The 16,290-nt window shown below is 39.6% G+C and overlaps 1 protein-coding gene across 1 annotated transcript in view; it reads left to right on the top strand.

Annotated features, from left to right (window-relative positions):
- nnt (nicotinamide nucleotide transhydrogenase) overlaps window positions 1-16,290 on the top strand; it is a 37,053-nt gene that overhangs the window by 6,304 nt on the left and 14,459 nt on the right. Inside the window, exons 5-14 of the mRNA XM_006788786.3 lie at window positions 22-109; window positions 261-349; window positions 1,857-2,044; window positions 2,413-2,546; window positions 2,664-2,855; window positions 3,864-4,017; window positions 4,888-5,049; window positions 8,986-9,096; window positions 14,580-14,725; window positions 15,006-15,201. Of these exons, the coding sequence (XP_006788849.2) occupies window positions 22-109; window positions 261-349; window positions 1,857-2,044; window positions 2,413-2,546; window positions 2,664-2,855; window positions 3,864-4,017; window positions 4,888-5,049; window positions 8,986-9,096; window positions 14,580-14,725; window positions 15,006-15,201 (1,460 nt within the window). The remainder of the gene's footprint in view (window positions 1-21; window positions 110-260; window positions 350-1,856; window positions 2,045-2,412; window positions 2,547-2,663; window positions 2,856-3,863; window positions 4,018-4,887; window positions 5,050-8,985; window positions 9,097-14,579; window positions 14,726-15,005; window positions 15,202-16,290) is intronic.

The following is a 16,290-nucleotide window of genomic DNA, read 5'->3' on the forward strand; positions in this document are numbered from 1 at the left end:
ATAAATTCCCTGTCTTTTCAGGTACAAGGCAGTGGTGCTGGCAGCTAACAGCTTTGGACGGTTTTTCACTGGACAAATCACAGCAGCCGGGAAAGTGCCTCCTGCAAAGGTGTGTAGTCTGAGTCCGTGTACTTTTGGAGGTAGCATTTCTTTTATTTAGAAGGTATGCGTCTATGAATGTGACTCTGCCAGTTTTAACTTTAAGCACGGGTCATAACTCTGGTCATCCTTAACTAGTATTTGTACGCCTTCTTTAATAGGTGCTCATCATTGGAGGTGGCGTGGCTGGGTTGGCAGCAGCGGGCACCGCCAGAGCCATGGGAGCCATTGTCAGAGGATTTGATACGAGGTTAGAAAAGTTATTGACTGTAAAATATTATTTGTTATTGTTCACCAGCTAATGTAGTCAGTATTATTAATTTAGTGTAGAACTAGCGGCTACAATGGCAACATCTAATATCGCAGTTAATCACAGCGACAAAGGCGTTGTGTCTCCTTTGGCTTTTTCACAATAAAAGCTGTCTTTGGCAGTTGAACACTTTGAAGCAGCAGCAGTAAAATGCTAAATGAAGGAAATGTGCAGTAATGATGTAAAAATGGGACAAAATTATGATGCATACCTTCTTTCCTTTGAGTTCCTTATACCTGCTGTACATGGAAAAATTCAAAGAAAACAGGGGCTTTGTAAATGGAAGGGCCTTCATCCCTTCATATACTATACCGTTCAGTTTTATATAGTTAATTCTACAGTCATGCTAATTTTCTGTGTTCAGTGAACTTGCCGTCTTATAGATTTAATTTTTTTTTACAGCAGTTAAAGTCAGCAACCAGATCTCGGACTTGTCTAAGGAGCTTGGAAAGAAAAGTGTCTGGACTTCTTTGAGTTGCTTGAAGAGAAAGAAGTCCAGACGCTTTTCATTCCAAGCTCCTTAGACTACGATGACCTGGATGACTGAAAACCTTTGCAGACAGATCTCTGACTATTTGCAGACTTTGTAGACCTAACAGATAAAGTCAAAATTAAAGCCACTATTATGCCAGATTCAGTCTGCAATCTGTCTGCGATTGATTGGGGTCCAGCTGGCATACTCTGTTTGTGATAATATAGTGATTAGCTGTGATAAATTCAGTCAGAACCTCATCAATAATGGGGACGAAGTTGGTGCAGTTGGTAACCATCTGAGTCACGTTCCCTACTGCAAAAACATGCCAACAATTGCATATGAGATGGCTGAGTTGTGCTCATTAAGGGTGTTGTATGCTTAAGGTCTGGTTGACCAGCTTGTCGCCACAGCTACTGCACAAAATTCAGTGCAATCACTAGACAACCACCAATTTTGTTTTTCCTAGTCACAAGGAGGTTGGCTTCCTATTTTTACTCTAGTGTGACTGAGACATTAACACGTGTTATTGCTGTAACACAGAATTCACAGTGTGTTTCTCTTCAAGTTTTATGGACATACAGTGTTTCTCATATTGTACCACATAATCATTTTTAGAAGTGATTATTCTTCTGATATTTTCATGATTATTGTTTTTCTTTATTGAATGTAGTGCTTGTTATCTCTCATATCCCAACTTGATATCTTGATTTGGGTGACAGTTACTTTATTTTCATGTACAAAGTAGAAAATAAAGTTCTCTGATTTCAGAAGGCAGAACTGCTAAATGTTTGGGACTTTTTCCTTCAACAGAGCACAGGAAGGATGTTGTTTCCTTCAGTAAATGGTTACCAAATAGTTTTCCATTAAATAATATATTAACTTGCTAATCTTTGCAGTTTTTATCACACGTGTAATGTGCTCTCATCTGAGATTTTGAAATTACCAGTAACCTCTCATTTTCCTCTCTCCTAGAGCTGCAGCTTTGGAACAGTTTAAATCTCTGGGTGCAGAACCACTGGAGGTGGACATTGAGGAGTCAGGAGAAGGCCAGGGAGGCTACGCCAAGGAAATGTCTAAGGAGTTTATAGAGGCAGAGATGAAGCTGTTTGCTAAGCAGTGTCAGGACGTGGACATTGTCATCAGCACTGCTCTTATCCCTGGTATGCAGAGAAGCGCAGTGTCAGGCAGAATAAGAATGTTGGCTGTGGCCGCGAGCCCTGTCCTCAACATCAAGGTTGCATAAAGAGATTTCTCTCTTTTTGAAATAGGATTTGAGATGTGTATTCTCGTCTCAACTCTTAGAAAAGTGCCCATTAGTTCCAATAATCTTTTGGTTTTAACAATTTTTAAATGTAGTGTGGGCACAGTAAGCTTAACTGCAGTGACAATGAGTTACTTGATGGGTTATACTTTGAGATTGAGGCTCCATTGAGGCTGATGTGATATGATACTTTGTAAATGTGGGCAATTTTGAATCATCTTTCCAGTGATGCATTAATAGCCTAGTCTTTCTGTTTTAACAATGCAGGTAGGCGGGCACCCATCCTAATCACCAAGCCAATGGTAGAAAGTATGAAAGATGGCTCAGTGGTGGTGGATCTGGCTGCTGAGGCAGGTGGAAACATTGAAACCACAGTACCTGGAGAGCTGTCTGTATACAAGGTCAGTGCACACACTCTTCAGACGTTCTCACACTTAAACAAAAGGAAGTTTTTGTTTGGTTTTCTTTAATTGATTGGCTTAGTTTAATTTTTTAAAATATTAATTTTTTTGTTACAGGGTGTGACCCATGTTGGCTACACAGACCTACCCAGCCGTTTACCAACTCAGTCCAGCACTTTGTATTCCAACAACATCACCAAGTTGATCCGGGCGATCAGCCCTGACAAGGAGAACTTTTACTTTGATGTCAAGGACGAGTTTGACTATGGGACCATGGATCACGTTGTCAGAGGATCTGTTGTCATGGAGGTATGAGGTCTTGTGCAGTCCAAAGCCAAACGTGCTGGTATCGCCAATGTGATCTTTGGCTGGGTGGACATTTTCTGCCTTTTCTCTGGCTGGCCTTACCTAATATTTTCTAGCTGTTCTTTACTGGTCCTTCCATCCATCCATCCATCTGCACATGTTGTAGGATCATGTCTCAGTCACTAGATGTCACTCTTAGCATGCATTCTTCTTGCATCATAGTCTCTATAGAGCTGCAAATGAAGCAGTGTCCTCTCATTACACCAAACCCCAAGGCAAATTAAATCTTTATGCCATGTGATATACTCTAATTTCTATGTTATTTAAATATTGCAGTCAGAGGTTCTCATTTTTGCTTTGTCTAATGATTTACAAGCAAGTTTATTTTTCACCTCCTGTTTATGGAATTCTTCTAAGAATTTTAGGTTAAGCAAAGTTAATGCAATAATCAGCTGAAATATTGACTACAATATGGATATCCATATGCAAACCACACTACAGCTGCTGCAGATTTCTTCAATCCATGTTTTTTAGCACAGGAAAAGAGAGATAAGAGAGATTATTTTGCTTATATTAGTCTGTAATCTTATTCACTTCTTCAAAAGAGCAGATTTCAGAGATTAATTAACTCATATAGTAATGGTCTTATAAATGCTGCTGAAACACAGCAATTTTTTATTGTACCTGTCCATTAGCTTTCCTCATTGATCTGAACAGTTAAAAGGGTAAGAGATTGACCATTCGTGAGGGGGGTCAGGGTAGAGCCTCTATCCCTCCACATCGAAAGGAGTCAGTTAAGCTGGCCTTGGGCATCTTACTGGGATGCCTTCTGTTATCATCATTAGTGAGGTCTTTGCTTGGACTGCTTTCATGATAAGTGTCATATATTAAATTCATAACTTTGCACTGTGTGTGTGTGTGTGTGTTTTTTTTTTTAATCAGACAAAGATCATTACCAGCTGAGCCATAAAAATGGTTTGCTCTTTTTGTTTCTCTATTTGTCACCTCCAGAAAGGAAAGAACCTGTTCCCCGCTCCTCAGCCTCTCAACGTTCCCGTCGCAGCGCCTCCTAAAACGAAGAGCGTCCAGGAACTGGAGGCAGAGAAGGCTGCACAGATTTCCCCTTTCAGGGCCACACTCACCAGCGCTGGGGCTTACACTGGAGGTTGGTTGTTGCAGATAACTGTGGGTGTACCAATAAATTTAGATTTAGGGTGGAGTAATTCAACTAAAGTGTTCGTTAACACAGTTTACTCTCATATATTTTAACTGTCATCAAAGGGTCTTAGGGGAGGTCGAGGTCTTTCAGCTTTTTGTTAACAGTACAGAAGGCGAGAAGTGACAGAGGCAGGTTACAGATACACACACCGGCACCCTGTTAGTGTCAGGAAGTGTGCATTGTAAAAACAGCATCACGCTGAGTGTTGGTTTGAAGTCGAGCTGTGGTGAGGTGTTCGCATGGTGCCTCTGTGTCAGTGCAGCACATGTAGTGGATGCGGTTCACACATTGTTTAGGTGCTTGAGTAGTTTCCTACTTAACACCAACACACAACTACTGATGTTAGCTCCTCTTAATCAGTGTGGACTGCCTGTAAATGCCCATTTATCTGCAGCCATTTAGATCATGATGGATGCGCGTTCAGTCTGTAAAAGAATAGTCGCCAAAGTAATAAAATAAACTTGTCTGCTAAAGTGAAGGGAATTAGGACAACATGGGTGGTCAAGTGCCCACCACATATGCGTCCTTTATTTTTCCAGTTACGTATATTTGAGATTAAAATGAAGACAGAACTGTTTTCTTAGACTCCAGCTCCAACATAAACCAGTCCTGACAGTTTCAGCTTCTTCTATAGAATATTCCAGGAAAAAGAACCAGCGCATTTAAAACACTTTCTCCACCTAATTCTGTGAGTAATAAATAGGAGCTCCTCAGTAGGCATGCATTTTGTATTTCACTCTTAATGTGTCCTTCAGTTGTGCAGTCAGAGCTACTCTACTTCTTTTATTTCCTTAACTTCTCTTCTCTCTGTGCCAGGCATCGCCACCCTGCTTGGTCTGGGCCTGGCAGCTCCCAACGCTGCCTTCACTCAGATAGTCACCACCTTTGGTCTGGCTGGCATCGTGGGATACCACACAGTGTGGGGAGTCACTCCTGCTTTGCACTCTCCTCTCATGTCTGTCACCAACGCCATCTCAGGTCAGTTATTTGCAATGTGTCTCATTACAGTTTGTGAGTTAAACTTCCCATAACGGAAGTCATTTTTCTGTCTAGTATGAATGAAGTCATAGTTTCTCCCATCTGTGTAAGCACAAATCACAGATCCACACAGTGCCTGATTTATAGCTGCACGATACACATTTATCACGTTTACATTTCTAAGAATAATTGTAATTACAGACATGAATATTGATGTTTCCTTATTCAGTCTGAATCACACGAACTGGTAATTTTATGCACTTCTTGACTGGACGCTGGATGTTTTAACTAATCAAAAATAACTTTTTTGAAAGTTTGACTTTTAAGCTGTTTAACCAAAATTATTAATCATATGTACTCACAAGTGTCATTAATCCCCACTGACACCCGTACAGCTTTACTGTCCAGCAGAGTAGAATTTACTGAAACACCACATCATCTACCTCGTGGTATACAGATATAGAATAGCAATACATTAATTTAAAAAAAATATATATATATATATATATATAAAAGCCTTAACCTTAATCTTTGATCGATCACACCCAGCTGGCTGCTGTAACCCTGCTGTTGCCTTTTTGCCCTTCGTTCTAAAACCTTCAGGATCGAGTTCTTATTGCGGCTGCTGCTTAACACAGAAGGGTTAAGAGGTTAGAGAGGTAAATGGTACGTGTGTGTTCTCACAGCTTTGATCACTCCACAGCTACACACTGAGGTAGGAAGTAACACGCCGTTGGTGATCTCTGAGGGTCAGGGAAGTCTTTTGCTCGTTTACTCGTGTGCACAGCCGGACATCAGAGCTCGCCTGCAGAGCCAAGCAGTGTAATAACTAAGAGATAGATTTCACTTTCTTTGAAATTTTATTAGCGACACCTATATATCATTTACCCTTCTGTGAAGTTTGTCCAGTGCTGTCTTAAATGAGATGGCTCGAAAAGGCACATGGGGTTCACGGGGTTCGTCGCTTAATATTGGTAGAACTTGGTAGATTTCCCGAAACGTTTTTTTGTTTTTTGTTTTTCTTTCCATCTTGTCTGCTCCCTTCACCTCCTTTCCCCTCTCACCTTCCTCTTTGTCCAGGTATTTTTTCCCTCTCATATTTGGCAGGGACTCATTGGCTTTTTTTAAAAACCTCTGTCACTGACTGTGGTTATGGAAACAGTGAAACCTGCAGAATTGTTGTTGTTGTGCCAGGCATCATAAAGACACACACACACAATAACTTACAGACATTAGGGAATCATGTTGGAATTTAGGGTTGCAATGAGGGACAGTTTTATTCTTTTCAGGACATTATTGTGTTACAGCCAGTAGTGACTCCGACTGGTGGGTCATCTTAGATTCTTCAGATACTGGTTTCACATCCAGTGGCTCATTGAAATGTATCTTCATATCTGGTGACTTATAATAAGGCTTTAATCTACTTGAGAGCCCTGATTTACTGCCTGAAACCTAATGTTTGATACATAGACACACACACAGGGCGTTAGGCCACCCAGTGCAGACATCTGTTGATACCTTACAGTTTGCATGTGTCCACTGATGCCTATTGGCTTGCTTTTGGGCTTATCCGTTCATTAAGTTGGACAGGAATGTCTTTGATCTCCACCTACAAGATGTAACTGCATCTGTTTTCTTTTCTTTAAAAAAGAAAAAATCAAATTCTCATTTTTCCCCCTTTTTCCATTGTTAGTGACTAGTTGCAAGGAGTTAACTAGTTATTTGCTGTCCTCCTAGTGACTGATCAGTTTATTCTGTAGGTCCGGTTTAGTTTTATTTATTTAGAAGTATTGCAGAACAATTAGCTCAAGGTGCTTTCTATATTAGAGAGAAAACCCCAACAGTCACATGCACAAGCCCTTGGAGATGGTGGGAATGAAGAACTCCCTTTTAATAGGAAATCTCCACCCAAAACAGGCCTAATGGCACTTTTATCCTCGCTGTTAACCCCATCGTGTTCGTTTCTCCTGTGAATACTGCAGCAGCGGCTTGTGTGTCATTGGCGAGCATAAAGAGACGTCGGTTTTATCATAACAGTGGCACATAAGGCGACCAACATGGTGGGTATACTGGAGTCTTAAGGAGGGGCACATTCTTGCCATGACTAATTATAGCATGGACTTTTTTTTTTTTTTTTTTTTTTTTTTTTTTTAAATTGTGCAGCTCAGTTCCTGTTGACAAGTGGCAACATTGCTTTTGTTTGTTTTTTTTCAGTCAGGTTGCATTTGCACACATTAGTCATTGATCAGAAGCAGAAAGAAGTAAAGACTGTAGTGCCCTAATGTAACTCTTTGTTGAGACTTCAAGGCTTCTAACATCAACATATACATGTTGACATTAGCTGTAGGTAAAACAAAAACAACACACACAAAAAAACCCCGAGAAAATGCAAAAAAAAAAAAAAAAAAAAAAAATCCCATTCAGATTACATTTAGGAAGTGGGCCCACCTGGTAATTTTATTTTATTTAACCATTTAACCGTAACATAACAGATACCCATCTATATGGCAAACAAAAGGACAATAAACATTAAAATGAGTATGTGACCTAAAAAAAATAAAATAGAAAGAGGGAAGGAAACTTGAAGAATAAGCTCGAAATAACCAAGGCCATGCTTAATACGCTGCAACTTAAAAGCTAAAAGTTTGTTTGTTATCAAATTTAAAGCAAAGTTGGAATTCTAAGGACATTTTTAGATATTTAAAATACAGAAAATACAGTTAAAAAAGGCTGTTGGTTAAAAGAGGTGAAAGCCAAATAAAAACGTAACACACCTACTGGACGTATATACTCGCATCTCAAAAAATTTGCATGTGGTATAAAAAAGTTTTTAAATTTAAATAGTACCAACTTCAATGTATTATCTAACTGTTGCTTGTTAAAACCTCAGTATTCAAATTTGACTTGCTTATATTGTATTCGTATAGGATCTAGTTCAGCACACGCAACATGCAGAAGACTGCTGACTTGACAGATGATTGTTATCAACGACCAGTGTCGAGGCTGGCTGTTTGCAGAATGCTGTAGTAAGCAAATTAATGGAAAACTGACTGGATCAGCGTGGTTGGAAAATGTGGACAGTTACAGGGATCATCACTAGTTTACATACGTAAATACACAACACGGATTCAGTTTGTGTGAGATGTATATAGATACATATAGCATACGGTCACTTCGTTCATGAGAGTGTAACATTAATCATTATTAAACGAAGATTGATTAGTGGCACCCTGACTCTTTTTTTGCTGGTTTCTGTGGGGTGATTAAAAACCAACTTTAAAGTATTAATGCACCAGGTTATCCTGCAGCAGTGGTTTCTATTTGTGACAGCTAATTTAAAATGAGGTTGTATTTACATAAATACAAGTGGCGAAAGAGTGTTTGGCAGCTTTAAAAGTTGAAGCCGTCATACAGGCGTGTTTATAAAGTTGCATTTTGTCTGAGAAAAAAGGAGGTCAGACTTCCTTTTTTCCTCATTTGAAAGTCCAATCTAACACTGTTGACTTCAAACACACAAACACACACACTACCTGTTAGTCAACCAAAATAGCACACAGTCACAAGCCCATGTGAATGCAGGCTCCAATGGTAGTTGTGCATTGCATCCTACTGCCTGTAAATCATTACAGGACTGATCTTATCGAGGTTTCCTGAGTCTCTTTTGGTAAAAGCACACACACTCTTTTCCTTTCCATCCATTTTTTTTTTTTATCTCCGTATCTTTTTCCTATCTGGGAAACAAACACAATTCCGAGGAAACTGTTTGATTAAACCAAATCTAATAAGTGTCAAGATTAACGTTTTATTTTTTCGACAACTGAATTCATGTTTTGAAGTTCTGTGCTGTTTTTGTAACATCTTCACCAAATTTTTGAACCCCCCCACTGTATTATGAAAGCGTAGGTTCATGAATACTGAAATGTCTGCGGTCTGCAGGTCTGACGGCTGTGGGTGGTCTGTCCCTGATGGGAGGGGGCTACGTCCCAACTTCGAGTGCTGAGACACTGGCTGTGCTCGCTGCCTTCATCTCTTCGGTCAACATTGCTGGTGAGTCACCCTAACACAGACACCTCACGGTAACCCCTGCCAGTTACAGCAACCCAGAGCCAATGAAATATCATCTTGGGCTGAAGATTGAGGTGTTTAATATTGATTGTGCAATAACATCATTTCAAACCCAAGTTTTGCAGCTGCCCTCTCTGCCCACCTGCTCAGCCCAGAGTCGGTGGCTCTCGCTCGGACCACACACATCCATTCCTGCTATTAGCCTCAATAATTTCCATTATAATGACAAACTGTTCCTGGAGTCATTATAATACTCATCGCTCTGTAATAGTCCTGGGAAAAACAGAGTGTTCCTCCAGGGCTGAGCCATGATTTAGTTTTAATTTCTCCTATTAGCTCACTGCTAGACACCAGGACAGACTTTGATGCAAGCAAATAAATAGTTGACTTGCGTAACAGATACATTTGGCTTGTTTGTTAAAATATACTGATGCATCAGTGGAGTGTTAGAGATGCAGAGGGCATTAAGTGGAATCTTACCACAGATCAATCATTGATTTCAAATGCATCACTGTACAAACCACTTTTCAGCGCTTTCACTTAACTTTGCTCTTTCTTCTGAAATACCACAGCCTTCATTGACATACCTACCAGTTATTTTTTTAATGTTCTCTTTGAGTTGGGTTCCTCAGACATATTTCATAGCAGTATACCACATTACCATAACCCCATGGGAACAAACTTAACACGCCATGGAAACGGACAAACACAATAAAGACAGAGCACAATTAGGTCTATGTAAAATGTGAACATGCTGCCTTATCAATTCCATCTGTTAGCAAAAATCTGAAAAATGCCTGAAAGCTCCAGTGGGGTGGTTGCACTGCAAGAAGGGTAAAAAACCCAGAGCTACGTTTTTCTAAGCTACCGAACTGAAAACATGAGCCTTTCAGACCTTTCAATAAAACCAAAAACATGCAAAACTGGGATTCTGATATTTGCACGTGGAACAGGCACTTTATTGCTGATAAGTCAAAGGTTCAAATGCCTGTTTAAAGCTAATATCAACTAATTGGCCACTTTATTAGGTATATTTGTTTTACTGCTCACTAAAAGCAAATTACAGTAATAGAAGCAAGTAGCAAGTAAGTAGTAGTAGTAAATAACTACTTGTTACAACCAAAGTACGCAGAAAAGTATCACCAAATGAACAGCACGTCATATCTTGAAACATATGGGCTATAGCAGCAGAAGACCACACCAGGTGTCACTTCTGTCTGCTAAGAAACAGGAAGCTGAGGCCACACTTAACACAGGCTAATCAAAATTGGACAACTGACAACTGGAAAAACATTGCCTGGTCTAGTGAGTCTAAAAAAGCTTAAACTGGTTTCCTGAACAAGAAAATTGGTTCACTGTACTCAAATGGCCTCCATAGTGAGCAACTGTGTGATGATGTCATGTCAACATGGACTAAAATCTCTGAGGAATCTTTCCAGTAGCTCGTTGAATCTGCGCCATAAAGAATTAAGGACCAACCAACTATTAGCAAGATGTACCTAACAAAGTGGCCATTAAATGTATTCATGTAAGCGAAGCAAAAGCATTTTGACATTTTAAAGATTGTATAATTCATGTTTTAACATTTTGAGTATTTAATTTGTTTGTTATCACGTGATAGCACGATGAGCTTTTTTAACAGCTAGTTGCCTTTTTCTTAACTTTATTAACGGGTCAAAGTTTTTACTGGTCTTGTGAAATACCTCATCTTTTACTGAAAATAACAGGCTAAAAATGTTGTATGTACATTCTTTGGTTACCGGCAGCATTCCCAGCACAGTATTTAGCAGATGTTATCATGGTGAGGTGCTAAATGAAGTAAGATAAGCAGTGTTTATCAGAATTTCATAACTCTGTTATTGCTTAATCTGACACAGTAAATCAATATTATGCTGTCTGAATGAGTTCAAGCACAACTCTTCCAGCATGAGTTAATCTTTATAGGCTGTTTTTCTTGCAAGCTTTCCAAATATAGTGCCACTAGCCCCATTTTTGGTTAAGAAAATACCTCCAAAAGAGACTGATACTGGGTTAGAGTTGTTTAAATACACATTTGTTTTTTTTGTTTTGTTTTTTTTTTTTTTAAAAAACCTGTTTACTGAAACATTCCAATTATAGTTATATAATGGACATGGATATGATGTGTACACTCTCAGTTTTCATTTGAGGGTATCTACGTTCAAGAGGTGCAGGACAAAAAAATGAACGACACTCTCCAGGAGGTAGGCGTATTGATATCTAAGTCTACAATAAAGAGAAGACTGCATGAAAGTAAATACAGAGGGTTCACTGCAAGGTGCAAGCCACTCACAAGTCTCAAGAATAGAGAAGCTTGACTGGACGATGCTTAAAAAAAACTGGAAAAACATTCTTTGGAAGGATGAAACCAAGATCAACCTCTACCAGAACGATGGCAAGAAGAAAGTATGGAGAAGGTGTGGAACAGCTCATGATCCAAAGCAACCACATTGTCTGTAAAACACAGCAGTGTCAGGTTAGGGCTGTGTGCAGGCAAGAGTGGTGGTAAGGAGGACCCAAAGTGCAGACGCTCGGAGGCAAAAGTGTATTTCAAAACTCAGCTTTTATTGCTGGCAAACGTAACAAAAATCCAAATAAACTTACATGAGCAGGCAGACAGAACACACAGCACAAATGAAGGTAGACCACGACACTGACACAGAGAAACACAGGGCTTAAATACACAGGGGGAGCAATCAGGGAATGGGTAACAGGAGGGAAACACAGCTGGGGCAAATCAGGCCTAACGAGACAAAGGAAGCAAAACCAGACGCATATACATGAGACACGGACTTTCAAAGTAAAACAGGAAACATAACACAGACTGAACTAAAGACACATGCTGTGTCCCAATTCAGGGTCTGCACGCTTGAAGTACGGATTTTAAGTGTGGTTACGTCACCGCCACGCGACGACGGCTGTCCCAATTCGAAGTGTACTTCAAATGCATACTCCAAATGCGCCGTCGATTTCCCCAAATATCAAGCGTGGTCCGGTGCACGCTTCGTGGTCCCATATATCCCACAATTCATAGCGCGGTGGTGGGTGTGGATAATTTTGCAGCAAAATACGGCAGAAGGGAGCGGCCAAGAGTGAACTGTCAAAAGTACTGAACATGACGTCACTTATTCATGTGCGAATGTTTAATAATGAAGAACATTAAAACATTGCTGTTGGCCACATGACGGCAAAGTTATGTGACACTAGTGATGTTTGTACTTTCAGCATTAACTTGGTTTTAAAGCCTCTACTTCTAAATGTATATATAGTCGACCTTAATCTTACAGAGAATCTGATGATTTTATGGATAATTAAAGTCAGTCATATATCCACAAACACAAAAAGCTGAAAGTCAGTGATTTATATATATATATATATATATATATATATATATATATATATATATATATATATATATATATATATATATATATATATATATATATATATATATATATATATATATATATATATATATATATATATATATATATCATAATAATCTGACAATACTATAATATTGGCCATATTATATTTACATTACCATAGTGAGATGACTTTAGTCTCATGAACAGCATTAACTAATTATTATTTACTAGCTAATCTTCAAATGACTGTTCAGTACAGAAATGCAGCCCAACAATCATGTTTTACAGTCCTGTGGTCTCAGCCTCAGATACTCAACTAATCAAAGTGATGTCATGACAAAAATGATTGACCAACAAAACAAATTTCTCCTTCATTTATGTCAAACAAAGCTGTATGTAACGTGTTTCGCGGTTAGTATCATGGTTGCTAGGCAACCTGAACAGCGCGACGAAGCATATACAGTCCCATTTCACACACCTCTCACTTCCGCACTTCTCGTACTTATATTACGCACCGTACGTAGTGCGCGTAGTGCGCGTACTTCAAGCGTGCAGACCCTGAAATGGGACACAGCCACAGACTCATATGCAGGCACTGCAACAGAGGGAACAGAGACATGGGACCAGGGCAAACAGACACTGACTGGACACGGGGATATAGCAACTAAGGATACACAGAGACGCGAACTTGACAAGGGGATACAGCTGACAGGGGAGTCAGAGCAACTAGAGAAGACAGAGACATAAACCATAAGACAGAACTCAAAGACTAGAAATGATAAATAATATAATAAACTCAAAAACCCTGGGTCAACGACCCAGGCATCCTAACAAGCAGAGGCAGTGTGATGTCTTGGGCGTGCATGGCTGCCAGTGGCCCTGGGACACTAGTGTTTAGTGATGATGTGACACAGGACGGAAGCAGCCGAATGAATTCTGATGTGTTCAGAGGCATACTGTCTGTTCAAATCCCGCTAAATGCATTAAAATTGATTGGGCAGCGTTCCATAATACAGATGGACAGTGACTAAAACATACAGCCAAATCAATCCAAGAGTTTATTTGAGCAAGAAGTGGAATATTTTTGATTGACCAATTCAGTCACCTGATCTTAACCCAGTTGAGCATGCATTTCACTTGTTGAAGACTAAACGTTGGATAGAGGCCCACAAACAAACAGCAGTAAAGGCCTGGAAGAGCATTAAAAAGGAGGAAACCCAGCATCTGGTGATGTCCATGAGTTCAAGACTTCAGGCTGTTATTGCCAGCAAAAGGTTTTCAACCAAGTATTAGAAACGAACATTTTATTTTCAGTTATTTAATTTGTCCAATTACATTTGAGCGCCTAAAATGAAGGGATTATGCTTAAAAATACTTTAGTTCCTCACATTTTTATGCAATCTTTTTGTTCAACCCACTGAATTCAAGCTTAAAGTCTACACTCAAACTGCATCTGAGTTGTTTCATTTAAAATTCATTGTGGTAACGTACAGAACCCAAAATTAGAAAAAAGAAAGTTGTCTCTGTCCAAATATGTAACTGTATTGACCCAGTCTGGTCTGGAATAATGGTCGATTATTAGTACATGTTTTAAATGGGACATTATGTGACTAAAATTACATGTACGGGACAGAAACAGATGCTAACCTCCGATTCACCCCTCTGTGTTTTAGTGCATGCGTATGCACGTGGCTACAGTCATGCCAGAGGGGAAAAGGGAGGCATACATGCAGTAATGTGATCTTGTCCTGTAAAGCAGTAAGACACTGTCTGCTCCCGGTTTGACACTTTTGAGGTTTTCTACTTGAAATATTTACCCTGACATAAAGTAGACTCATTAAATTCCTAACATTGGTTATTGGGCTTGGCAACAAATTTTAGCTATGTCCTTTAAAACACCTGTTAGTCTAAAAATGTAGAAACTGTTTTTCAGGTGCGTCAACTATTTTTACTCTTTTTCTTCTCCTCATCTTGTTGTTTTTAGTTAAAGTTTTTTGTGTTTTTCTGTATAAATGATTATTTTGTTAATTTTAATTGACTTAGCAGTTGTCAATATAAGTGTCTTCATTTCCTCATCAGGTGGTTTTCTGGTGACTAAGAAGATGTTGGACATGTTCAAACGTCCCACTGATCCCCCAGAGTACAACTACCTCTATTTACTTCCTGGTGGTGTCTTCGTCGGAGGCTACGCTGCTGCCCTGCAGTCTGGATATAACATTGAACAGGTGAAAGAGGACATTTAAGTTGTGTCCGTTAGTTAAAGTGTTTTCATGTTTTCTCATTGAAGCTATTTTCTTTATCCATGTGCATTGATGCAAAACAGCTCATGACTATATAAAAGTCCTTGAGACCTCCAAAATGTATTCTTTGATTCCACAGATGTTGTGCAGGAACTCTAAGTAAAATCATTTGGACTTTTCTCTTTTTTTTTTTTTTTCCCATCCTGTGGTTCCTTAATCCTTGTCCACAACCCTTCTTTTCCATTCTCTCTCTTTCTCTGACCAGATGATGTACTTAGGCTCAGGCTTGTGCTGCGTCGGTGCCCTGGCTGGCCTTTCTAACCAGACCACAGCCCGTCTGGGTAACACTTTAGGTATGATGGGAGTCGCAGGCGGGATTGCAGCCACTCTGGGTGCCCTCAAACCAAGTCCTGAGCTCCTGGCACAAATGAGTGCAGCCATGGCTGTGGGTGGCACTGCTGGTGAGTCTGTTTGCATTTAGAGTTGCAAATAAAAACTTTAAAATTACCAGGATCTCAGTACTGATTACTGATGACATGCAGTCTGATATTCATCTAAGTCACAAATGGAGATAAAAACAGTCTGAGTAAAGCAATGACACACAAACATTTGTCTTTATTTAACATGGTGAGTAATAAATTACACTGCAAGCTTAAAAGCTACTAATGTCTGGTGTTCAGGTTTAAGACATGAGATTTGATGCGTGGGCTGCAGGAGGTGCCATTCCTGCTCCTCTTAAGGAAAACCTGCTTGGCATTTAACATGCCTTGATTGCGACAGCTTTCACAAGATCTTAGAAGCATTACTGAGGTAAAAGGAAGTGGGAAAGGCTAGAAAACTACAGGGACTTGAATGTTCATCAGTCGACATTGAGCCAAATTGTTTTAGACGTACTGCAAAGATCATCCCAAGGTCTCAGTCCGAAAAGAGGTAAGCACAAGGGTAGCAGCAAAACACCTGCAGACATCTTCACAACTGGATGAAAATAGTAAAAACAGTAACGAAACCACTACCCCCCCCCCCCACCCCCCCCCCCCCCCCCACCACCTTGCAACAATATAATGAATATATATAATGAATGAAATAATGAAGCTAAATTGTATGAAGTAATTTTGTCAAGGCAGCAGTCCATAACCTTGAGATTGGGAGAGGTTGGGTGTTGCAGCAGTATTGATGCGAAGCAATAAGCACACAAGTTAATTAGCACCAGAAGAGCTGGAAGACGGTGAAACAAGATTCAGGTTTTGATTAGGTTTGACTCTAATCCAGCTAAGATCATGAGATATGACCTTTAGAGGGATTTTTTTGATCTTGACATCCCGGGAGTTTTGTATGAAGGAAGGCTCCACTGTTTCTCCTCAGCATTCTGCATGTTGCAAAAGCACTTACTGGACATACTTGATTGTTAAAGGATGTTCCACAAGTTACTGAATTCAAGAGTTAATGTTTAACTCTTTCCAGCTTCCACCATAACTACTTAATGTGTTCAATTAAGCAATGAAAAGCACAACGATTTGTGTGTTAATTAGCTTAGTCAGGTTGTATTCAAG

Source organism: Neolamprologus brichardi, chromosome 7 (assembly GCF_056152115.1).
Source record: "Neolamprologus brichardi isolate AB-2024 chromosome 7, ASM5615211v1, whole genome shotgun sequence".
In the NCBI taxonomy this organism is placed as follows: Eukaryota; Metazoa; Chordata; class Actinopteri; order Cichliformes; family Cichlidae; genus Neolamprologus; species Neolamprologus brichardi.